Source organism: Lissotriton vulgaris, chromosome 10, assembly GCF_964263255.1.
Source record: "Lissotriton vulgaris chromosome 10, aLisVul1.2, whole genome shotgun sequence".
NCBI lineage: Eukaryota > Metazoa > Chordata > Amphibia > Caudata > Salamandridae > Lissotriton > Lissotriton vulgaris.
The window spans coordinates 486,468,261-486,494,072 of NC_141698.1; the positions used below are offsets into that span (position 1 = coordinate 486,468,261).

The window sequence follows — 25,812 nt, forward strand, 5'->3', positions numbered from 1 at the left end:
TCCACGTCCAGATCTTCTATTAGTAGGGAGATTTCAGTGGCATGTTTTGGTAGAGAACGGCAGTTAACCAATGCCATTTTTAAGACGACCTCAGCTTTTCTTTTTTTAGGACTCTGTGTTGTTTTAATGGTAGCCTCAGTTGCCCTAAAGGAACAGTGTTTGCAAAAGAGGCAGCCAAGCGCAAGGTCCACAGAGTGGCTACAGGGAGATGGAAGTACCCCTTTTAAAGTAAGGAGTGCCGAGCGTAAACATTTTAGTGGAAGTGGGGCTGGTGTTTCAGGGGTCCTGGGCCGTGGGCCAGACTGGGCGCGAACGGGCGCAAACGGGCAGGACTCTGGCATGACTCCGGCGCAGGTCCGGCGCGTCCGCAGTACGCATCCGCTGCGCGGAGTCATGACCGTTCTTTTTTTTACAGCGCTGCTAGAGCGCGCAATTCCCCCGGCCCACACCCAATATGGCCGCCAAGATCGAATCCCAGCCCTCGGCGTCGATGCTCAGTCGAGGGCGGTCTGGGGTAGGGGAGGGGGGGAGGAGCACAGAGCGCTTAGGAGCGCTGAGGGGGTCTCTAATCTCGGGTGCTTTTTATTCAAGCGCTATCGAGCACGCTAGTAAAATGCACAATTTAAAAATGCTTTTTAGTCAAGCACGAGCAACAAACAAAGTCAAACACAGATTCTAAGGTGCCAAGTAAAGTGAAAGATAGAGACCTCACGGCTTCCGGCTCAGGAGGGAAAGAATTCTTCTGTTGGTTATCGCTGGAAGAACAGTCCCTAACTCCTTTTTATAGCTCTGCTAGAGCGCGCGAATTTGCCTGGCCCACACCCAATATGGCCGCCAAGATCGAATCCCAGCCCTCGGCGTAGATGCTCGGCCGAGGGCGGTCCGGGGTAGGGGAGGGGGGGAGGAGCACAGAGCGCTTAGGAGCGCTGAGGGGGTCTCTAATCTCGGGCGCTTTTTATTCAAGCGCTATCGAGCACTCTAGTAAAATGCACAATTTAAAAATGCTTTTTAGTCAAGCACAAGCAACAAACAAAGTAAAACACAGATTCTAAGGTGGTTAAATGCTACTTTAAAATCAACTAATTAAAATTCAGATGTCAAATACAAAACAGTTTAAAATGTAAAATTTTACTTTTAAAATCATAACCTTGCAGTTATGAACATCGCCTTCAGCTTCCAGAGACCTTGTGACCCCTATCATTGTCTTTGCCTCCTCAAATTTGCTCAGTCAAACCATAGCAGACTGCAAGCAAACCAATCCATGGAGTGCAGACTTCAATTTAAAGCCCATTCAATCCAAGTTGTTTGCTGTTTATTAACCAGTGTGATTGGCCTTGTAAAAACGAATAGATGTTACCACAATTTTTTTAAAATGATGGAGAAGAGCCCTCGGATTCCCCCAGTTAGGATACAACATCAACAATATTGGGTATTAGCGTACGCCGATGATGTTGCCGGGCTCTCTCCAAGGCCGTCTTTGGCTATGCCTGAGATCGAACATCAAGCGACGATATATGGCTTGGTATCTGGGTATAAACTAAACACTGCTAAGACTCAGATATTATGTGTCAATATAAAGTCTTTTTTTGATACCTGGGCCCTAACTGAGGTCACATACTTAGGAGTGTTGATTAGTGCCTCGGCCTCGACTACGGTAGAATCTAATTGGCAGAAACTGCTCAGCGGGATCCATAAAAAATTGGATCAATTCGAATGCCTACATTTGACGCTGGTAGGCAGATGCAATACTTTAAAAATGATGGTATTACCCAAGATTCCTCTTGCATACATTACACAGCTGCAAGCGATCTGTATGAAATTCATATGGGCGCACGGAAAAGAGCGACGTGCTAAAAAGTATATGGTACTCCCTAGGGCAGTTGGTGGCTGGTCTGTTCCCTACTTTCTTCTATATTACTATGCGTGTATGCTCCAGGGGATGAATATTTTACTCATTGGGGTAGTACCTGTGGAGCTAGCACTGCAAACTTCAATATACGGTCTGCTCTTGGGCGCGGAAGCCAGGAACCGCCTTTTTTTTAATATAGATTGGAATTACTACAAACGAACCAGATTTAAGGTGGTAATCGCATAAAGTTTGGAAGGCAATAAAAAGTACTACAAAATTGAAAAGGCTTCTACCTATACCCCATTGACTGCCCCAATTTTACATCCCAGTATTTGTTGGGATCGTATCGTGGTTAGTTGGCGAACAAGAGGGCTAATCACTGTGGGGGATTTGTATACCGGGGACGGCTTAAAGTCATTCACTCACTTGAAGGAACAATATGAATTACCAACTACACATTTCCATAAATATTTGCAAATGCGTGAGTATTTAACAGGTATGAATATAAGCATGATACCTAACCCTCTTATTGAGGCTAATAAAAATGGCGCCTGAATTGGAGTATTGTACAATTTAATGCTAGAGGCCATGCCCAATGACATAGAAGCACAAGTGAGTAAATGGGAGAACAGGTTAGGATGTCCTGGAATACCGTTCGAGAGATCTATTGAGCTTGCTGAACGAATACTGATGTCCGCTAATCTTAAAACACAACACTATAAGACCTTGTTTTATACGTACCGTACTCCTGACAAAATCTCAAAGTGGGGAGGAGACCCAGATGGAAAATTTTTCAGATGCAGCGCCCATCAGGCGGATGTAAAACATATTTTTAGTACTTGTGTAAAATTAGTAGAATTATTTGGGCATGTAAATAAGTTTCTATCTGAGATCTTGGGTACACCCTTTCAGCTCCCAACTATGCAGATTCTGCTTGGTATAGATACGGGGCGTGTACAAGCCGACCCTAGCAACAACGTTGGTTATCTGATATTTGTGGCCACAGCGGTTCTAAGGCTATGTATAGCCCCATGTTGGCTGCAAAGCAAAACTCCTTCATTTGACGTATGGTGAACTCTGTTCTTATTCACTTATAATTTGGAACATAATCTGTACGTTATGAAGGGAAGGCGAAAAATGGCATTGGGGCAGCAAATATGGGGCCCGGTTAGAGCTAATATGGAATCAGAAGACTGAGTAATCCCGATCATCCATGCACCATTTTTCTGGTTTATTCATTTATAACTGACTGTCAATAGGATAGCTGCGAAATATTGTTTCATCGGACTCATTTTTATAATATATGTAACATCGGATGTAATTGGATTGTGCAGGTTTTAAGGTTTGAACTGTTGTAGCTATATATTAAAAATAATCTCAGCACACTGTTCTTGCACCACACATCTGATTAATGACAAATTGTATGATATCATTTGTATTTCGTGATCTCTACTCCATAAAGATATAAAAAAAACGAATAGTTTGCAGAGAGCACAATTGCAATATGTGTATATGTATTGTGCACACCAATCATTATGTAATGTTTAGAAAACAGTATATTATTTATACAAAAACCTATACAGTGCTTATAAATCAAGGTGTTATTCATGTGAACAATACAATGATGCATGCCAACCAATATGTTAAACATACAAACCAGTATGTTAAATTTGAGAGCCAGAACATCATGCATGCAAATCAGCATGCAACATTTTAAAACCAATTGTTGAACATTGTAGCCAATATGTTACACACAAAAACTAGGACATCACACCCTATAAGCTTATGTATGAGTCATAGTAATGTGTATGTCAATCAGTGTATTAGACATGCAAATCAGTAGGGTATTAATGTAAACCAGCCTTTTTTGTATTGGACCAAGTATGGCATGCATGCAAACCAGCATGGAATACTTTCAAACTGACCAACAACCAATATATCACATTTACAAATCGTGCAGCAGCAAGTGGGTGTTTATTCCAAGTGTTAATGACATATTAAGTTCAGCCAGCGCGTTTCGTTCTCTCCCTGAGAACTTCATCAGGGCCAAAGTAGAATTCAAAGTGCAACAGTCTGCATTGAATTCTACTTTTGGCCCTGACGAAGTTCTCAGGGAGAGAACGAAACGCGTTGGCGGAACTTAATGTGTCATTGGAATTGGGAATCAAGACTTTTCAAATTACAAGAGTATCTTAGACTCTATTCCTGACACACATCCTCTTGCAGCTGCATCTTTCATGATCTGGAACACAGAGGCATCACGTAATGGCTGGTGCCGGGGTTTCAGTGTGCAGGAACTTTGAATTTGGGAAACTGATATGAGGTGCAGAACCACAAGTCTGCCGTTTAAGCTTTGCTCTCTTTGTTACAAAACAACAGTGTATTATGTATACAAACATGCAATTATATGAGTTTGCCATTCTATTATGAATTAAATGCTTTCAAACAAATAGACTAAATATTCAGTTGAATATATTAGACACAAAAACCAGAACATTAAAGCAGTAAACCAATGTAGTATATAAATGAAGCCATTCAATAAACATTGACACCCAAATGTTACTCTCGCAAATCAAAAAGTCAGTATGGTATGAATACAACGAATATAGTATCGGAGATAACGAATACCCTATGCAGCTAAGCTAATAAGTTAGACGTGTGTATCTGTGCATTACCCATGCGCAGCACTAGATTATATGCATTCAAACCATAGTATTTAATTAGTTATGAAGAAAAACCAATAGAGTATGCCTACTAACCAGTATTGTGAAATAAAGTTACAAAGCAGTGTGCTGTTGATATAGACCGGTATATTCAGAACATAAACCTTTAAAGCGTATGCTGTGTCACGCAAACCAATGTGCCTCATCAGTGTGTCAGTAACTTACCCAGCATTAACCAGCATACTGAGTAATCAGACCAGTGTTCCTGTATACCAACCAGTATCGTGCATGTAAACCAATTCAAGTTGTGTGAATCAGTGCAGTGTGCAGAAAGGCACATCCAATAGTTTTCATACATAAACCAATCTGTTTGCTATGTGAACCACTGTGAAGAATGTGCCAATATCCGTCACATATGAAGGAACTGAATTTTGGCCTGTTTGGCAAATCAAAAGTATTGGCTGAAGACTGGGCGGCCTCCTTCAGCAAGTATTTGTATCTCACTCACAAGACCTTTAGTAATGACCTGTGGTATTATGAAGTACTTTGGAAAAGTGCTGATTGCAGTTTTTCACTCTCTTCATTGAACACATAGGTCTTTAAACTTCTGCTTTCACCAAGACTGAAATTACAATTTTAAAAGTTGAATTTTGCTTGCTACTTGACCTAGTCCTTTTCTTTTCTTCCTTCATCCTTCCTCTTTGCTCTAGTTTCCTTGTCGCTCTCAATCATCACTGCATTTCTTTCCATCTCTCTTGTCTCGGCCCTCATCTCAATTTCTCCATACGTGTTGCACTAATAATTCCTTAATGAAACTTAGGGGCATATTTACCGGAATGGAGGCACAGGGCAGTGCATTAAGTAACCTTGCAGTGCTGCCCTGAGCCACAGGGAAAGGGCAGGAATGTACCATAGTTATCCAATATGGCGCATTCTGTAAAGGTCGGGCCCTAGGCCCTCATGCTGGTAATGACTGGACACACAGGACACACTGGATACTGGATGCAACTGGCCACGAACACGTGCGCTCAGCCACTTTTATTATCGCTGTGTCAACTGACCAGTGACATCAGTGGTGGGTGGGTGTTTAGTGTAATTACATCCTGAGCACTAGAATGCTAACTGTGACTCTGGGTCCTTACATCCCTCCCAAAATTGGTGAAAATCAAACCAAACTGAAAATGTCCAAAACCCTGTGGGGAAAAGAAAAACACCAAAATATAACATTGGGCTCATGATTTCAAACGAGTCTCTTTGGCTGCTTGCAGGCCACAAACAGTGTAGTTCCTGCATCCAGGACCAAAAGTTCTCTGTGGCACAGTTCGTAGTTGTTCGGCGGATTCATTCTTTGTCTGTGCTATCTGGACGTTGTTCTCAGCCCTGCCTTTGCTTCGCTCAATTGGTGATGATGAGTAGTCGGAGAGAGAGATGGATGATATGGGTGTTGTTTGTCTTCTGGTTTCTTTTCTCCATTCTGGTTTTGTGATGATTCCCGGCAGGCTTCAATGTGTCTCTTGGCAGGTGAAGAGATTAGATGCAAACATCCTTCTCACTAGGATGCCCCTCTCGCCAGTGTTCTTCTCTCACAAGATGTCCGGGAGGACCTCTTTGCCAGGCTTCCACTGGACTGGTGTTTTCAGTCGGGTTGCTCCACCATAGCCTTCGAGCTGTGAGCAGGGCGCTCCATGAGCCTCACCGTTGTGTCCTAGTTCCACCTGAAGATTGAGTTGTTGACTCTTTTCCTTGCTTGCGAGGCTTTCATCCCCGTGGATCCTGCAGACGCGCATCTGAAGATCTGTCTCCCGTGCAGGACTTGCTGCCACCAGAGTCCCTTGAGGCCTCTGATTTTTGGGTTGCCACGGGCTGGTGTGAGGTGGTCTGTTCCTCAGCTTCCGGATGCCTGAGCACTCTCGCCATCCAATCTTCCGCTGAACCCCAGAGGTAGATGTCGCCAATAGTCCAGCTTGCTCTCTTCTGCAATGCCATGTGGATGGAGGGCTCGTAGGTGGATGTCTTTGGTCTGCACTGCCAGTGTTCTTGCCAGGCCTTGTCCTCCAATGCACTCAGACGTTCCAGTGCCTGTCACCTTCCTTCTTTTCGCAGGGGCGGCTTCTTCTTGCGGTGGCAGCGTGCCACTCTGATTTCTCCTTCCTTCTTCTTGCAGTGTCAGTGTGCCACTCAGATCTTTCTTCCTTCTTCTTGCAGTGGCAGCGCGCCACTATGATTTCTTCTTCCTTCTTTTTTTAGTGGCGGTGGCCACTCTTCTTCTTCTCGCGACGTAACCTGGCCCGGTCTTCTTTCATCTTCTCTGGCCAGGATTCCTCGTGCAGCGCGCGCACTCTGCACGTGTCTTCCTGGTTTTGTCCTAGTCCTAGGACACTGTCTTCTTGTCACTTAACTCCCAGGGTTAGCGTTGTGACCTTCACTTCCTCTTTCAGTCACTTCTATTACTTGTGAAGTTGAAGTTCGTTGGTCCATGTTTGTGGACCGCGCCTGGGCTGAACTTCTTGGGCCTCGTGCTGGTCCCTTCTGCCGGTGTCTGGCAGGTAGACTTCGTGGTGCGACCATCTGGCTGGTCGACTTCTTGGTGCAACCATCTGGCTGGTCGGATTCATGCTTTGGGACCAGGCTGAGTGGTCAGGTTGCTCTTGTGTTGAGTCTTCAATGCTGCAGGTTGTCAGCGCAACCATTTCCTTTTCATGGCAGTTCGACAACTGGGTGCGCTCTTCGTGTGTTCCTTGTGACTTGCTGCTTTGGGCTTGTGCTGTCTTCACTGCGGCGCATTTGGGTCATGAGCCTTCACACTTCGTGTTGCTGGGTTCCAGAACCACCGTCGGTTCGTGTGGTGATGCTCCTGTCTTCGCCTTACTGATGCAGCGATGACCTGTGGCCACCAGGCATCGCTGTACTCTCTTCTGGTGTGGTGTAGGTGCTTTTGTAGTGTTGCTTTTGGAGGGTTGCGTCACCACTCATTTGACATTCTTCTGGTCTTGCTTCTTCTGTTCGTTGCTGGTTGCGATCCTTATGAATTTTTCTGGGTGCACTTGCTGCATGCTTGTGAGTGTTCTCTGCGGGGTTCTTGCACTCCTGTTCGTGGGATGTTCTTTGCACTTCTGTTTCTTTGGATGCTTGCTGCACACATTTCTTCAGTGGCTTCCTCCATTCCAGACGCTGACGTGTACTTTCCGCGTCCGGGGTACACCTGCGCACTGTCCCTTTTGCGTCTTGCTTTTTGTTGCGTGATTCGTTGTCAACTTCCCTGGACGTGATGGAGGGCAGGTTGCTGCTCTTCGTAGTCTCTTTGCTGCAGTCCTTCCTTGTGCCTCTGGCGCGTTCCTGCGCCGTCTCTTGCGCTGCTGTGTATCCACTTTTATTCTTGGCAGTCTGTCCTGCTTGGCAGTCTCCACTGTGTTTCTGTCCAGTGCTGTCTCCTTTTCTCTCCTTCGTGGCGCTCTCTGTCTTTCCTCCTGTTGTGCAGCCCTCTACCGGTCTCGTGTTGTTACTGCTAGTATTTCCTTTGGGTGAACCTTGGCTGCTTTGGATCCCCGATGTGGTGCTACTGACAGGCAGGCGCGAGCATGTGTCCCCGTTGCCGCAGCTTTCCTCATGGTACATTGTTGCCTATTAACTGATGTCTTTTGTTCTGTCCCTACTGTGTACCAGAACAAGAGTAAACAGTCTTTTATCCACGGGGGAACCATGCTGCTGTTTGGCCACTAGATGGCTCTGCAGGCCAGGCAGCTCTAAAATCGATGCTTGTCTCGCTCGTCCCGGCCGGGAGGTGCGGAGCAGGTTCTGGAGCAAGGAGGCAGGCCCCTCTAGGCCACGGGACCTGAGTTGATCAGGCAAGTGGAAGGGTCTTTATTGCTTGTGAAGGTGCTGGTGCTGCTTTAAACTATCTGGGGCAACGTTAGCCACACTGCAGTCTTCCCCTGTGTTTGCGGCGGGGGCAGCTGGAGCAGGCGCCTGGGGCTGCTTGCTACACTTGGGCAGAGCTCCTCCGCTTCGTGTTGGGCACAGTGGTTCCCTCGGGGTGACGGGGGAGTGGGCCGCTACCCCACTCTCCCTCTTTCCGCTGTCTGCTTTGTTCTCTACGCAGGGCTCACCGCGGGCACATCGAGGAGCAGGGTAGCCTCCCTCTGGCTTTGGGCAATTCCCGGCAGCTCTCCACACGCTCCCCGCCGCCACAGCTTCAGTCAAACGCTGCGCGGCGGGAGTAGGGGTCGCTGCTGGCAGGCCACAGGTGGGCTCCGCGAGTCTTGCTTTATTAAGGGGCAATAGCCGGTGCAGCTCACGCTGCTGGGGGCAACGTTTATTGCTTATAGTGGGTGGGCTCCGCTTCACACGTGTTCTCGGTGGCGCCAGCTGGCGGTCGCCACCATCACCGCTGTGACATTGCGGGTGGGCTCCGCTTTCGGTGCCGGTTACTGGCACAAGCTCACCTTCGGCCAATGGACCTGTTCAACCACGCTCTTTCCCCAAAATCCATCACCAAGTCATCTCCAGAAAGGAGATTATAAATCCCCACTGTGTCAGAAAATGTTATAGTCGGAAGTGCTGTCAGGAGAATTGTCTGCAAGGTCTTTGAATACACAGGAGACATCACTCATAACCTGTATGTTGAATAAGTGGCAATTTTAATGATTACAGTATAAGAACTCATTTGCAGATGGCCAGCATGTTGCAAAATGAATACCATCAACACAACTTACAACATGTACTAATTGTGCATATGATAAAAAAAGTTTAATTTGTTGTAACTCCTGTTGTGAGCTAGAAAAATACATATATTGATTTATTTGTAAAAACATCAGATTAAAAATCTACAAAGAAATGGGGTAATGTTCTTTGTGAAACTGCTCCTGCTACTGCAATTACTCCCTGGTAATATTTAGAAGCTAAAAGGTGTATGTATGCACTTGTGCATTGGGTGGGATGGCATTACTTCTCTCTGTCGGTCTTTCTAAAAGTGGTTCTAAATCAGCAATTAGATCAACAGTAACCTAACTACTAGCCATTATTTGTCACAGATCTTCACCTCTGTGTCTTCAAAAAGAGTTATCCTAACCTTAAAAATCCTTTCCTGTCCCCTCCTCTTCAAAACAGCCTGAATCCTCCCCGCCAACACATTAAAAAATGCCGTCGTGAAAGGTTCTGATGCATTTTGTGGCTGGTTATATAGGCTGCACCAAAGTAGAACCTGTTTCAAGTTGGTGGCAATTTGCAGATGCAAAAACTAAACTAGGAAGTCCCTCATAGTGATTCGGAATTTGGAGTTGCTAAATTAGGGATTGAGGGCCAGATGTAGGACCGTTTTTTCGGTCGCAAATGGGCAATCGACTCGTTTGCGACCACAAAATAGGTCTGCCCTGAAACGGATAGGTATAATTTTTCTTTTTTAAATGCATCACATGTTTCTTGAAGGAAAACGGACTGCCTTTTTTAAAACACAGCTTTATTTAAAAAGCAGTCACAGACATGGTGGTCTGCTGACCCCAGCAGGCCACCATCCCTTGGAGTGCTAGCCATTCTTAATGGGGTTTCACTTGCACCTGCCTCATGAAAATTCAAGAGGCAGGCAATTAGCGAACCCATTAGGAAGAGCAAACAGTGTCTGAGGGACTGTTGCAAATCCCAATTTGAGAGTCGCAAAATTGCAAGCCGCAAATTGATGCAATATGCTTCTCGCAAATTGGAAGGGTCATACATCTGGCCCTATGACTGACTGCCGAATCGCTAAAAGTTTGTACATCTGGCCATAAGAAAATAGTAAGACGATGCCAAGCTCAGCAAACTTTTAAAGCTCTGAAAATTCTCATCCTCCAGCAAGCGTTTGATTGATTAGCAGCTCACACTTGCTTAGCAACACAGATGCATCAACGTTTTCATTTGCGATTCCTTATTTGCGAAAAATAAGGAATCGCAAATAAGGAATCGCAAATGGCAATGCATCATTTATTTTGCAATTTTATTGAGATTCGGTAAAAATCGCAATTTTTACCGAATCGCAATAAAATTGCGAGTTTCAAATTGCGATTTCGCAATTCCCATTTTGGCCCATAAGAATCAATGGGAATAGCGAATTCGCAATTTGAAACTCGCAAAATGTTAATGCATTCCATGGGTGCAGGGGGGGTCCAAAGGAACCCCCCCTGCACCCCTGAAATGTATTTTAAAGTGCATGTTACACACACACATGTCCTAAGGACATGTGTGTCTGTAACATGACAGTGTTTTAAAATGCATATTTGGGCATTTTGACACATTTTTGCAAATTACCACGAGGTTCAACCTCGTAGTAATTTGCACCCCCTATTTGCGAAATCGCATTTTTAAAAATAATCATGCATTGCTTTTAAGGAATCGCAAATTTGCGATTCCTTAAAAGCAATCGCATTTTTGGAATTCGCTAAAAATAGCGATTTTCCAAAAATGCTTGATGCATCCCAGAAACCAGTTTAGGAAGTGCAAACGGTCGAATTTTGCGGTTTGCACTTCCTAAAAAGGTTGATGCATCTAGGCATTAGTTTCCACTGCAAAATATATGTTTGAGTGATAACTACAGAGTTGTTCCACTTATTTGTGCAATAAGTCATTTCAGTTCTTTAAACTAGTCTGTGGGGCATATGATGCTTCACAAATAACCCAAAAATATATATACATACAAAAATAATATCTGCAATTCAAATGGTGCTTGTAAAGAAAAATATAAAGATTCTTGATTTCAAAAGGTACAGCTGCAGAATTTTGTAGAGACTCCGGTTTTCCCATTGACTGTTCGTGATAAGGCTAACTTAAAGACCACGGGTGATGCACAAAACATATATATATATGTGGTTTGATACTTACATTTTTGTATACCATGTTTCTTGTGCTCAATTTACAGGTTCCTGAAGTTTTGTGAGCAGTACCTGCCGCATGATCCTATTATGGCTGGCTGTCTACCGAGCAACCCATGGATCACAGATGACATCATGCATTGGTCCATGAACGCACCCCTGTACGTAGCATTGACAATTATTGATTGATGTTAGTGGTTGGTCAGATAGGCTGAAGGAATACTGTTCTAATGTTTTAACTGTGGGAGGAGGGAGCAGTGGCTTACTAGGACATACACTCATGTCCACAGATACAGGTCTTGTGTAGTTTGACAGGATTGAATGATACTGTTCATATGACTGTGTCTTGTGTAAAGTTGTGTTAGGAATCTTTACCAGCAGCTTGAACATGATTAGAAGGCGGGTCAGGCAGGGCCAGCTCTAGGCATGTGCAAGCTGTGCACCTGCACAGGGCCACCAAACCCCAGTGGCCACCACGCCAATATATATCCTTAATATATTAATCCTCTGAGGATGGATACATATTTGCGTGGTGGCCCCTGGCAGGGATTTGGCGGCCTCTGGCTCTGTTCCACTTCTAAACTCCCTGACCCCCTCCCCTCTTTACTGGCCTGCACGCTCCGCCCCGCCCGGACCCCCTCTTCCGGGCCCCCTACCTAGGCTCCCTGCCCAGGGCCACCATGAGCCTAGAGCCGGCCCTGGGTCAGGCGAAAGATTACTACAGCAATCTAGAAACATATTTACTAATATTTGGTGCAATGCAATATAGCAAGCCAGTTTGCTGCGCTGTGTTAAACAGAGAGGGCAGGAATGCACCATATCTGCTGAGATATGGTGCATTTCTGCTCGCCCTCTGGACTGGCGTCCTTGTGGCTTCCATGCAGTAACACAGGTATCCTGGCACCATGGTGCAAGGATGCCTGCATTACACCCACGATTGCTTTGTGCAGGAAAGGTTTCCTGCACAAAAACAGTCTTCCAAGGCTTTTTCTCTTTCTATGTGTTCTGCAAAATGCGTAGAAAGTGGAAAAAACAAGGAGAAATTAACATATAACTCCTCGTTACACATCTCCTGGGAAGGAGTACCACTTAGATGCATTCCCAGGTTTGCTAGTGTTAGTAAAACCGGGAATGTGCCAAAAACCATGGTTGGATGTGGATACATGGGAACCCCAGAGCTCCACCGAAAGCAGCGTAACATGCGGCAGTGACGTGGGATGCCTTTACGTTGCTACAGGCAAGGTGGCTCTGCTTGGCATAATAAATCTCACTTTAGGACTTGCGTTGCCCTAACGTCACTTGCATGATGCAGTGGCAACACAAGCCCTTGATAAATTGGCCCCTAGTTACTACAGTACAAATTGATATTATCAGCCAGAATGTATATGGGAAATACATTTTCATAGCTTTTTAATCCCAATGTATTGTTTCATTCATTCATTATCAGTTGGAAATTGCCATGAGGAGAGCTATGAAATGAGACCAACAAGTATGAGGCCAGGGCACAACTTAGAACGACTGAGAAGTTGAAAGATGATTCAGACCTCAATCCAGAGTTGTAGGGGTGTGAAGTGGTTCCAGGAGCTCTCATGTTGTACAAGTATAACAGCTGGAAGACAATAATGTTGATATGCAAATTAATGCCTTTGAAATATTTTTCTGTGTTAAATCTTTCTGCCAACCATACTTCATGAGTTTTCAAAGTGCTGAGCTGCCTCTAACTTAGTCTGAAACATTGTTTTGTCCTACGTACCAGAATTGCTTTTGAACTTTCACTCTTCTGGCACTAAAGTTAGTCACCTAATAACGTGCCTGGGCTGTGTTTGTAATTCACTTTTCCTCTCAAGAGTAAAAAGCACATAACTCATTGAGAGAAAGCTGAAGGAATGTCCTGATTTGATAGTACAAGAGTCACAACACAAATATGCTGACATTAAGCGAACATTGCAGAAGGCCAATGTGTGTTATGCTATGCTTTACCCAGTGCGCCTTCGCATTCAGGTCCCCAGAAAGGTGAAGATTTTTTACACCGACAAGGTAGCACAAAGTTTTAGAAACAGCATCAAAGCGTGCAAAAAATCCAAGCACAAGGGGAAGATGAAGCATCCGATTTGGGATAACGACCAGCAGCTTCATAACCTCTACTCAAAAACATATTTGCACCGCCAGCTACAGCCTTGTACTCAAACTGTCAGACACAATTGTCACTCATGTGCTCCCCTTCTTACATACACACCTACATGCACAGCACCACTCTTCATCACTATGTACACAACAACTCGCAAATACACGACATGCACACTATTTACTATACTCAACAGACGCCAAACCTCACATGTAATTATTACTACGCTGATCACCATTAGCACCCTCAGCAACGTATTTGGAATGCACTCATATCACAACGTGCAGCATCACTGCCCACTCTGACATGCAAACTTAATACATCATCACATCTCAAACAACACACTTACATTGCTCAATAGATATGCCCTCAGTCAGTCACATATCAATATACAACCACCCTACTCTGCTTAAGGAACACAGATTGTCATTTCAGAAACACATGCATACACAGATGCAATAACAACATACATCAACTATATGACACTACACGTTTCTGCACACTAAAGAACACAACTGGCGTGTACCCTTCACATACACTTATCCACTTTGTCACAAAGGACAAGTTGAACCTTGTCTCACTGTGGCACTGTCGTGTCCACATATTACCTACATGCTCAATTACACAATTGACTATTGCACATCAACAACTATCCTCATTCATTTCAAAATGCCTGGTTACAGCCATCCCTCACTGTAGACACACAGATCACCACCTGCCTGAATACAACCTTGTTTAAGTGCTTCAACATCTATCTCATCTACCCATTCACCTCATACCTTGCACAAGATTCAAACATTCACATACTCTGAATCACATAAATCTATCTGTAAAAACTCACATAGGGGGAATATGGATACCTCATGTCTCCTACACAAGATCTGCCTATGCACTCAACTCATACCTCACACTCTCTGACAACCACTAAATTTGACCTGCCCCCATGGCGTATGTATCTCCACTCAAACAATACTTTAAATACTAGTCACTCTCACCTTCACCCTTGTTCATGCAAGCTCAGCACATGCAACATGAACCATTGACTATACATCTGCAGCCAGGACGCATATTTCCATCAACATATCCTCCCATGTGTGGCAACTAAGAGCATGGTGGAGACTCAAGATCTGGGAGCATCTGCACAGTAGACAGACACACATCTTTCTGGGCATTCACTGTCCACTTGCCTCACCACATGTACCACATGGCAATTTAACAGACATCACATTGCTTATAATACAGCTTGATGTGACATGGAACAGCAGCAATCTAAGTTCAAATCAACACCCTTGTAAGTCATTCACAAAATACATATGACACACAATTCATATGCTCAACTATGACTTGTGTGTGGTTGCAAAATACAATCCAAGCTGGGACAATCCATAAACGAAATCCTTCCAATGTCACCAACCAAAATCAGGATGGCATGAACAACTACTAAATGAGTGAACAATAGACTATTAAGAAAACACACACCTTGCCTAACAGAAATCCTTGTAGTAATTGGAATCCAATAGAAGCAGAGGGTTGGAAGACTGTAAGAATACTGCTCACCATGAGCTCAGGTAATGCACCAGATGTGTTCACAGCCATGAAGGCTTGTTGCCCACAGTGCAGAATTCTGAAGGCTTTTAATCAGTTGCGCTACGGGTGCACTGCCTGTTTATACGCACACCAGTAAGGAATAATATTTGAACAGGTGAAAAAACGGCAAGTGGAGAAACCTTGAACCACTCAAAAGAGTAGAAAGAAACTACCCCTACATGAACAAATTCGGTTGCCGATGCACTCAATACGGTGTATACACTGTTAAGTAACAATATGCAGAAAAAGACGATAGTGAACAAAATGACAGAAGTATCATAACAAAGGCTCTCATGAAGAGTAAATCTTGGAGTCTTTAATGTAGTAAACAGCCAGCCGACACGTGTTTCATCGCACTCGCGATTCCTCAGGGCTAGATGGCTGTGTTCCGATCAGGAAGGTCGCTCAGCTGGTGATAATTTTAACCCAGCCGGGCCCTTGACCGCCGATACTTTGTATAGTCTTTATTGAGAAGTCAATTAATTGCCGGTGATTTTTCAAAGTATCAGGCTGGAGATCAACAGTGTTGTAATTCCCATATATTTCCCACGGCGAACAAGGTATTGTCCTATTGCTGCCGTAATCCAGCTGACGCCGTGTATGGCTCAGCTGTAAGTGGTGCTTCAATCTAGATACAGCATAGACGCGGCGTGTAGCGCGTCCGATCCCAGGCAGTGTTCCTGTTTGGACACACAGGAACACTGCCTGGGATCGGACGCGCTACACGCCGCGTCTATGCTGTATCTAGATTGAAGCACCACTTACAGCTGAGCCATACACGGCGTCAGCTGGATTACGGCAGCAATAGGACAATACCTTGTTCGCCGTGGGAAATATATGGGAATTACAACACTGTTGATCTCCAGCCTGATACTTTGAAAAATCACCGGCAATTAATTGACTTCTCAATAAAGACTATACGAAGTATCGGCGGTCAAGGGCCCGGCTGGGTTGGAATTATCACCAGCTGAGCGACCTTCCTGATCGGAACACAGCCATCTAGCCCTGAGGAATCGCGAGTGCGATGAAACACGTGTCGGCTGGCTGTTTACTACATTAAAGACTCCAAGATTTACTCTTCATGAGAGCCTTTGTTATGATACTTCTGTCATTTTGTTCACTATCGTCTTTTTCTGCATATTGTTACTTAACAGTGTATACACCGTATTGAGTGCATCGGCAACCGAATTTGTTGCCCACAGTGGCATGACACCAGATGCAAGGTTGACTTGCCACTATTCTACAAGATCTGACATTGATTCACCAGTAACATATTAGTATTGTGAAGTCAATTTGTGTACATGGGTGTGTACGAAATCACTGCCATGCAGTGAACATCCATTTGTATCCAGTGGAATAGATGAAACAGGTGCCTTTCTGCTCATCACAACCTATGCAGCATGCTTCGCCTAAACTGTTGCACTTTGAGACACTTGCACTATGTTGACAAGAAAGCTTGACCTATGTGTAAGTGTGCTAATAAAATTAAAAGGTTTGTGACTTCATCTCGCACTCTTATCCAAAACTTAATTTGGCAATGACATGCATGAAACGCAGACTCAACATTTTTCAATGAATTCTGTCAAAGTGCTCATAGTCCATGGAACATATGCAATCCATGTGATACTAACATCATCATACATATAAACAACCAAATGTATATGTAATTCAGTTAACTCAGAAACAAGTTGGGGGACACAAAAATGTGTAAACAAAAATGAAATCATGCCTTATTCAGCCTCAAAAACAATCTTCATTGACTATCAAAATGCCATTGGCCAGGCCTTCAATGTTCAGTGTCCTGATGAGCTAAAAACATCATTCCCATCTAGTCTTGCCTGCACAATTCCTGCAAGAGGACAACTCCCCTAGAAGGAAGGTCTTGGGGGCATGCCAGAAACCAATGGGTACACACTAATGGGGACTGGGTTGTATTTTGGGAGGGATGGGATCAGGAGTGGTGCCAGGGTCCACTGCAGTGGTAGAGTCTGATGGAAGGGGTATAGGACTCCACGACAGTGGTTGGCTCTAAGTGTAAGGTGGACAGCTGTAGTGGGAGGGTCAGATGGAGCTGGGGATGGGGTGACCAGCACTCATTTTGGGATCTTCTATTTTTTTATAGGTGTGTCCGAAATGGGGATGGGAGAGGGTTTTTTGTGGGGGTTTTATTGATTTAGAGGTACTGGGCTTGTGTGCGGAGCTACGGGTTGTAGGAGTGGAAGTTTTAGATTGTGACTGGAAGGATTTTCTGCTGGGAGGTGTTGCCTTCTGTTCCTTTTCGGGGGGTTGCAGATGCTACTGTGGGTCATTTTGGAGGTACTTCCTCTTCTTAAGAGTTGGTTGTATGTTTGGCGGTGAAGAATTCAATGTAAACAAGGTGCATGCCTGGGCTGAGGGGGGAACAGGAGTTATGTGGAGTGTCACTGAATGCATGTGTGTCATGTGATTGTGTTTGTTTGCAACGTCTGTGTTTTTTGTGTGCTGTGTGTGGGTGTTGCAGTGTGTGAATGTGTGTGTTTGCATGTGCTTGGGTCAGGGAGGGTGGCTGGCACAGTAGAAGAGGAAGACGTAGGAGGGGGGAGGTAATGCTGGAGGAGAGGCAGTGCTGCTATTAGTGTTGAGTTTTAAGGAACAAAAGGACACTTAGCGTATTTAAAATTCGAACTGATGCAGTATAGGTACACAATGGAAGCTATACGAGTATCAAATTTCCAGACCCAGCCGGGAAAGGAGTTTATTTTCTGGAAGCAATATCCAATCTTACAGTATAAACAGTATAACTTGACACAAGCCTGTGCCGTACAAACCAGAGGAAAAAAAAAAAAAACAAGGATAGCGTAAAGGTGAAAGGGGTGTCTTTCAGGCAAAGGAAAAGGAGCAAGGACAGGGTACTGTAAAGAGTTAGAAATTAATCTCAGTATCGCCTGGAGTTGGGTGTACACAATCACAATTGAAAATAATACACGTGTCACCCCACTCATGGGTGTCGACGTTTCGATCCCTTAGCTCAAATAAATACACGGGATCATCATCAGGACTTTGTAATAGACAAAAACATGCCTGAATGTGGTCAATACCGCCTGTTAGGAGAAAAGGAAAAGAGCAGAAGTTTTTCAGAGACTTAAGAGAGTTTTTTGCATAGATGCCAACTTAAGTAACACTTTCTCAGTAAGTGACCACGTGCACAGTGTTAGTGCCCTACTTAAAATCAACAATATTTACATATTCCTCGGATTCGCAGTGTCATGCGTGAGAAAATACGTCAAGGCGCTGTGTCGTGAGGGTGCTTGAACACGGGGAGGGAGGAATAGTATCGTGGGGTGAAAAATAACAGTCAGAAGTGACTAGGGGTTGTGCCAATGGGAGATACCCTACTGGTTCAATGATAAGAACAGGGAAGGTCATACCTCAATGAGGCGGAGAATATAATCTCGAGTAGTTAACGGTCCTTCTCTTCAAAATATGGCAATGGTGCTGGAATAGGAGCAGAGCATAAAAGGTTATACCAACATCTAGTATGATTCCGCCAGAGGTAATTACATTTGAGAAACTTATTCTGAAAGAGCTGGAGATTTGTGAAAAGAAGAAATTATATATTCCCTACAACATCCCAAAAATTGAAAAGGATGCTATAGACTCGCTCAAATCCAAGACTGATTTAGTCATTAAAAGTGCGGATAAGGGTGGGGGCATTGTCCTACAGAACATTGACAACTATAAGAACGAAATCTTACGCCAATTGGCTAACAGGGAACACTACATGAGACTCGGTCGGAATCCTACTGTTGAAATCCAAGCCCTTATCAAGGAGATTACTATAGTTGCCAGAGACGAGGGTTTTCTCAGCAAAAAAGAATTTGCTTTCCTAAATATCAAAAGCCCCCGTCTCCCTGTCATCTATACCCTCCCAAAAGTTCACAAAAGCATTGAGAACCCGCCAGGACGTCCAATTGTTTCGTCCTGCGGTTCCATTTTGGAGCCATTAGGTTCTTACGTGGACTTTTTCATTAAGGACTTTGTGCCTGCCACATGCTGTTACGTTCGTGACAGCATGCAAATGATTAATCTGGTTGAACATCAACCCTATGACCCTAACACCCAGACATTGTGTACGTTAGACGTAGAGTCGCTCTACACCAATATTCCCCAGGGAGCGGCTCTACGAGTAGTAGAGGGGGTACTTGATTCTAGACCAAGACCCCATAGAGTACCGACGCTGTTCATTTTGCAGTTACTTGAACTTTGCCTCACGAAAAACTACTTCGTTTTTGAAGGGACCTTCTACCAGCAGATCAAAGGCACAGCAATGGGGGCTATTTTTGCTCCTCATCTGGCGGTGCTCTATATGGACGCCCTAGAGACAGGCACTATCCTGGCCGACACTAACCCGTTCATAACCAGCATAGGTGTCTGGCGAAGGTACATAGACGATATCTTCCTAATATGGAACTCAGAGAGCGAAATCCTTAATTCATTCCTACACTGGTTGAATAATAATTGCGACAACTTGAAGTTCACGCTTACACACCACAAGACGGAAATACCGTTCCTAGATCTTTCGATCTACCATGAGTCGGGTGAGCTCCTCACTCGCCTCTACAGGAAACCCACTGAGCGTAATACGCTTCTGAGGTACGATAGCAACCACCCTAAGGCCCTCAAGGACTCACTCCCCTATTCACAGTTCCTGCGCATCAGACGCAATTGCTCCTCAAAAATTGATTACTTTAGGGAGGCAGGGGTCTTATGCTCCAAACTAAAGGCACGAGGCTACCCAAGCAGGATAGTAAGGAACGCGTCCAAACGAGCCTGGTATTGCCCCAGGGATGTCTTGCTCCAACCCAAGACCAGGCCAAGTACAGAAAGAATAGCGTGTGTCACGACTTTCTCTCCTATCTCGAACAAAATCCGCAAAACAATTTTAAGACACTGGCCAACCTTAAACGCGGGCCAACTAACTCTTGACAGACCATTATTTGCTTTCAAAAAAAGTAGGAATATAAAAGACCACCTTGTTCGAGCAGCCCTACCGGCACCACCCTCTATGAATACAATTGAGTCAAACTGGGGCCTACCCCCACTGAGGGGTCACGTAAAATGTGGACAATGTATTGTATGCAATCTGGCACTAGAGGGGCGCACATTTAGTCACAACAACACCACGGTTGACTTGAGGGACTTCACAAACTGTAACAGTCACAATGTCATCTATGCGATTTTATGTTCTTGTCCCATGATGTATGTAGGCCAGACTACACAAAAAGTAAAAACAAGAATAAGTCAGCATCGTAGCCGCATAAGGTGTGGAACCCCCAACGCACCCCTGGTTGAACATTTTGGCCACTTGAACCACACGGCAGACGATCTCCGTTGGACAGTCCTGAAGGCCATCAAATTACCCCAGAGAGGTGGCAACCTACAACAGATACTGAATCGAGAGGAACTGAAATCAATCATCCAGTTCAACACCATCCAAAAAGGACTCAACCGTAGCGAGGATTGGACTACTTTGCTTTGATTGAACTAAATTACATTGCTGACAAACTGGTACAACTGTATACAGTAAGCATTCTGGGACTCATGGAAAAATTGTTACCACTAAAAATACCTCGTTGGATTCATACATGAATTTTGAAAAATAAGGAGTATGGTAACTACATTGACACCTGGTTCCTGTTCTGAAAAATCTAGTATGAAAAATAAGAAGTATTGCAACTATACCGTTCTGATATTTAAAAATCTTGAATTCACTTTTTGTCACAAACTTTCATTGTTTCACTCCTGGCACTTTAGTTAATTCCGAGCACTCCCCCACGGCGCAAGCACCACCTTCCACTCCAAGATGGCCCCCGCCTTTTCCTGCATTCATGACGCTCGCAACCCTAGTCACGTGACCGGCGAGGCTGTATCCAGTCTGCCGGCGCACTGGTTCTGTTGCTACGCATCAGGCACCGACCGAGCAGCACTCGAGAGACGCGCCCACCCACATCCAGACGCGGTGAGTGTATATCGCTGCCAGCGCTGTCGACCGGTTTACCTGCTTGACACCATACTGAGGCGCTGATTTATTTCCGTTTGTCTTCTTACAGCGTCCCTAACGCCACATTGTTGGCTCCCGACATGCATGGCCATTGTTGCCTGCATTGTTAAAACTACTCTGCGTTCACAAACAGAGTGAACTAAGGTATGTTGACTTATTTCCTAACCCTTGGGTGCGAAGCGTCCCCCATTTCCACACGATCGAGCTAAGTGTAACTTTGTTTTCAGAGCTGCTACCCTCTGCAGTCGAAAACGGACCTCGAGATACCTTTTAACGCAGAAACTTCCCCTGGACCCCCCCTAATGCTCTTCATCACGCCTATCTACGTGGTAGGTTCATTTCTAGCCTACTCCTCACCATGTCCATGACCCTCCTGATCCTCTGACCTTAATTCACTTTTATGCTCTGCTCCTATTCCAGCACCATTGCCATATTTTGAAGAGAAGGACCGTTAACTACTCGAGATTATATTCTCCGCCTCATTGAGGTATGACCTTCCCTGTTCTTATCATTGAACCAGTAGGGTATCTCCCATTGGCACAACCCCTAGTCACTTCTGACTGTTATTTTTCACCCCACGATACTATTCCTCCCTCCCCGTGTTCAAGCACCCTCACGACACAGCGCCTTGACGTATTTTCTCACGCATGACACTGCGAATCCGAGGAATATGTAAATATTGTTGATTTTAAGTAGGGCACTAACACTGTGCACGTGGTCACTTACTGAGAAAGTGTTACTTAAGTTGGCATCTATGCAAAAAACTCTCTTAAGTCTCTGAAAAACTTCTGCTCTTTTCCTTTTCTCCTAACAGGCGGTATTGACCACATTCAGGCATGTTTTTGTCTATTACAAAGTCCTGATGATGATCCCGTGTATTTATTTGAGCTAAGGGATCGAAACGTCGACACCCATGAGTGGGGTGACACGTGTATTATTTTCAATTGTGATTGTGTACACCCAACTCCAGGCGATACTGAGATTAATTTCTAACTCTTTACAGTACCCTGTCCTTGCTCCTTTTCCTTTGCCTGAAAGACACCCCTTTCACCTTTACGCTATCCTTGTTTTTTTTTTTTTTCCTCTGGTTTGTACGGCACAGGCTTGTGTCAAGTTATACTGTTTATACTGTAAGATTGGATATTGCTTCCAGAAAATAAACTCCTTTCCCGGCTGGGTCTGGAAATTTGATACTCGTATAGCTTCCATTGTGTACCTATACTGCATCAGTTCGAATTTTAAATACGCTAAGTGTCCTTTTGTTCCTTATAACGTAGTTATACCCATGGTACTTAGCTATCCGTTGGGTCCCCTTGTCCTTTAAAAAGCTATTAGTGTTGAGGCCATAGCCTGATTTGATCTCAGTAGGTCGGACATGTTTGAGTAAATGCCCTCCATGTACGATGACATTTCTGTCAAAAGAGTGGTGTGTGCACAGAGGACGCTCAACATGGATGTCTGCCCCACAAAGATCTGCCTCAAGGGGTTGTTGGTCTCAGCACTGTGGGAAGCAGGGGAGACAGGTGCAGGGGGTGAGGTGCCTGGCCCAAAGGAGAGTTTATCCCTGCCAAGGGAGCAGCCACAGACACTGCGCCTTGAAGCAGCTGGGAGGGTGTAGCTGGTAGTGGTGGTGATGATGCACTCTGATGTTGTTGATGCAGTTTCTGTGTCCTACCAACTGGGAGTCCTCACTGGAGCTGTGATCAGATTCAGAATCTGCAGATGGTGTTGCAGATCTGCTCCCAGTGAGACTCCCTTCACCCTCTCCATCACTGGATCCCCCCTTCGATGACTCTTCACTGGACCCATTATGACGTTCTGTTCCCACAACATCAGTGACAATGTCTCCTCCTGTGTCCGATGATGATGTTGTGACCAAGAAAGACAATGATTTCCATGATTCATCTGTATCTACTTGAGACATAGTTAACTCACAGATGTTCACAGATATTGGATATCAGATTGAGTTGTGCTATTAGCGCAAGCTAAATTACCATAAATTAGACTTCTTAGTCTGCCATTTTAACATTGCTCAATAAAACACATTATTTGAACAGCAACACTGTGTATATCAACATCAAAGTATCGAACCACAAGCTTGATTAATGGAGTTTGTGGTAGGGAATGTTTTGTCTTGGGCTCATGACGGTCTTGTGTAGTGACATTACTGTCTCCTCTCCTGCAAGTGAGTATAGCCATTAAAATTGGGAATAGGAATCTCAGATTTCATTGAGACATGGTACACATTCTGCAATCCTTAGACATCCAATGTGGAACCAGTAGCTTGTATGTCACGGCTCACATGTCTACCTTGTCAAACAAACATGCACAATGCGCACTCATTGAGTGAATCATGTTACACAGTTCACAGTGATTGATAACGTGTTCAGTAGCATTTCCTTCTCTAATATCAATTCACACATACGATTGTCATCCTGGAGACACCAAGGTAGTAAGCATGGCTGGGCTGAAAGGCATGCAGCACACTGTCCCGTGTCATTTATGCACAATGTCATATAGCAGAATCATAAAGATTTGAATATTTTAAAAAATCAAGTTTCAGAGATGTAATACATGGTCTACAAACTTCTAAGTCTGATAATTTCAGCTTCACAATGCCTCAGATGAAACACCATTCCACTGGCACATCTGGGTGCAATGACTGTAGGGACTCTATTAACTGAATCCATTTCCAGCATGGGTACAGTCAACACTGTGGAACAATCTTGGCTACACTGAACAAGTCCACATTTGTAGTCTGAATGTCCCTCGCTTTGATTACACAGTATGCACACTTTGTACTGCTGAAATTGCCCATATAACATGTGGGTAACTAACTTAAATTTGGTGCATATTTGACATCTCAGAATCAGACAGTGATGCCAAAAACATTGTTTAGCAAGACATCAAGTTGGAGTATTCAAGACCATTAACACACATGTCAACAGTTGTGACTGTGTACTTCACATCACATCTCACAAATTCTGCCATGCTGCAATCAGTGTCAACCTGTGTTTTACACAGAATGGCTTGTGCTTTCTCCATCACAAACTCCTACACATGGACTCACTCTTCCTAATGTTGGTTATTGATTTTTCAAAAACATCATGGGTAAGGCCATTGTGACATGTGACCAGAGTTACCCTAGCTTTGACTGTCCCATGAGATACATGTGATCAAAATCAGCAGCACGTCTGGGGAAAAACATTTGCACAAGGATCAAGCCAAACCAATGTAGGCCTCAACATAGACAAATCTTTCTGCAAAAATGTTTAGCATGTGATTTTCACAATTGAAAGCTCCAATCACAACATACTTCAAAGATTTGTTCAGACCATTCTGAGAACAGGATTACACATCAGTAAATGTGCAGACACATGTCAAGCTATGGGATTCATGCTGGAACTCATACACACGTCTTGTAAAATTTTGGATGCCACATGTGCATGTCACTATTGTTACTACCCTGAACATAACTCACTCACATGCACCCGATGAATGAGGCATTACCTGCCATCTATTGATCCTTCTGCATTTTCACCTTGTGAAAATAAGTGCATGTTTTGCAGTCTTATGACCTGTAAAAGTGCCATCAGGCTCATATCTCAAAACATGAATGAATAAAGATAGAAATGCAACAAGTAACTGACTCACCCCCTCCCTGCTGCTGTTTGGCCTTCCAGGACAGGGAAGACCACCGCTAGGATACGAAGCATGTGGGGAGTCAAGGTTCGGCGGCCGCCTCGCTTGCCCTGTTGTGACAGGCCCAGCTGGACCTCAGCAATCCTCTTGGCCAGCCGCCAAGCTCCTGCCACCTCTTGAGGTAATGACCGATGCAACAATATGGGACCCCCAGGTCACACACCTTCTTGGCGATGGTCAGCCACATCCTTGACTTTTCAAGGGAGTTGACTTGTAATGATGACGTGGTGATAGTCCTTTAGTTTACATGTGTCATGTTTCTGAGTCATACACTACTATACTGAGGTAATTGTTTGTTTTGCAAAAATATATAGGGGAATGCAGGTGGTGTCATGTGCTTCAGTCCTGTGTTCAATGAAAACTCTGTTCCATGAGAACAATAAGGATATGTTTGCCCCAGTACACACACTTCTACTGCAATGTGCCAGCCCAAAACAGTTCCCTACACACAGTGAAACTTGCAAAAAGCCTAAAGGAATATCCATGATTGAGATTCCTAATGCCAGAGATGCACGGTTATTGCACATGTCCAAGGGCAATGCACTGTTATCATCACTCACCTGTTCCACATGTTTGCCATACATGGCTTTGTAGTGGCAGGAGTGGGTCCAGCAGGGCCTGGTTCTTCTTCTAAGTGAAAGCTTTGGCCCGGAGCTATGTCCTTGCCATTGTGGCTACTAGAGGAGGTTGCCAGAGCAGCATAAAGATGGGTAGGTGCAGGAATGAAGTTGGTAATGCAGGCACGTGCAGTCTCTGGGGATAGGTTTGCGTCGGTTGTATTGTACGAATTGATCCAATGCATAACATTGCTTGCAAACAACACGCCTACCGCGATGTTCAAACACTCTTCATTTAACAGTGATTGACAGTGATGCATTGGTGATGGGAGATAACGGAGTCGGTTTCCACGTGCTGAAGACATGATTGTGACGGCAGCAAGAAAACAGCACACCAGCACCCCATCATCAACTGTGCCTTCTGACAAGGAGAGCCGCTGGATGAATTTG

At 44.5% G+C, this 25,812-nt stretch overlaps 1 protein-coding gene across 1 annotated transcript in view; it reads left to right on the forward strand.

The window, feature by feature from the left end:
• Positions 1-25,812, forward strand: part of RGS11 (regulator of G protein signaling 11) — a 1,486,254-nt gene that overhangs the window by 860,918 nt on the left and 599,524 nt on the right. Inside the window, exon 12 of the mRNA XM_086939774.1 lies at positions 11,399-11,512. Within this exon, the coding sequence (XP_086795900.1) occupies positions 11,399-11,512 (114 nt within the window). The remainder of the gene's footprint in view (positions 1-11,398; positions 11,513-25,812) is intronic.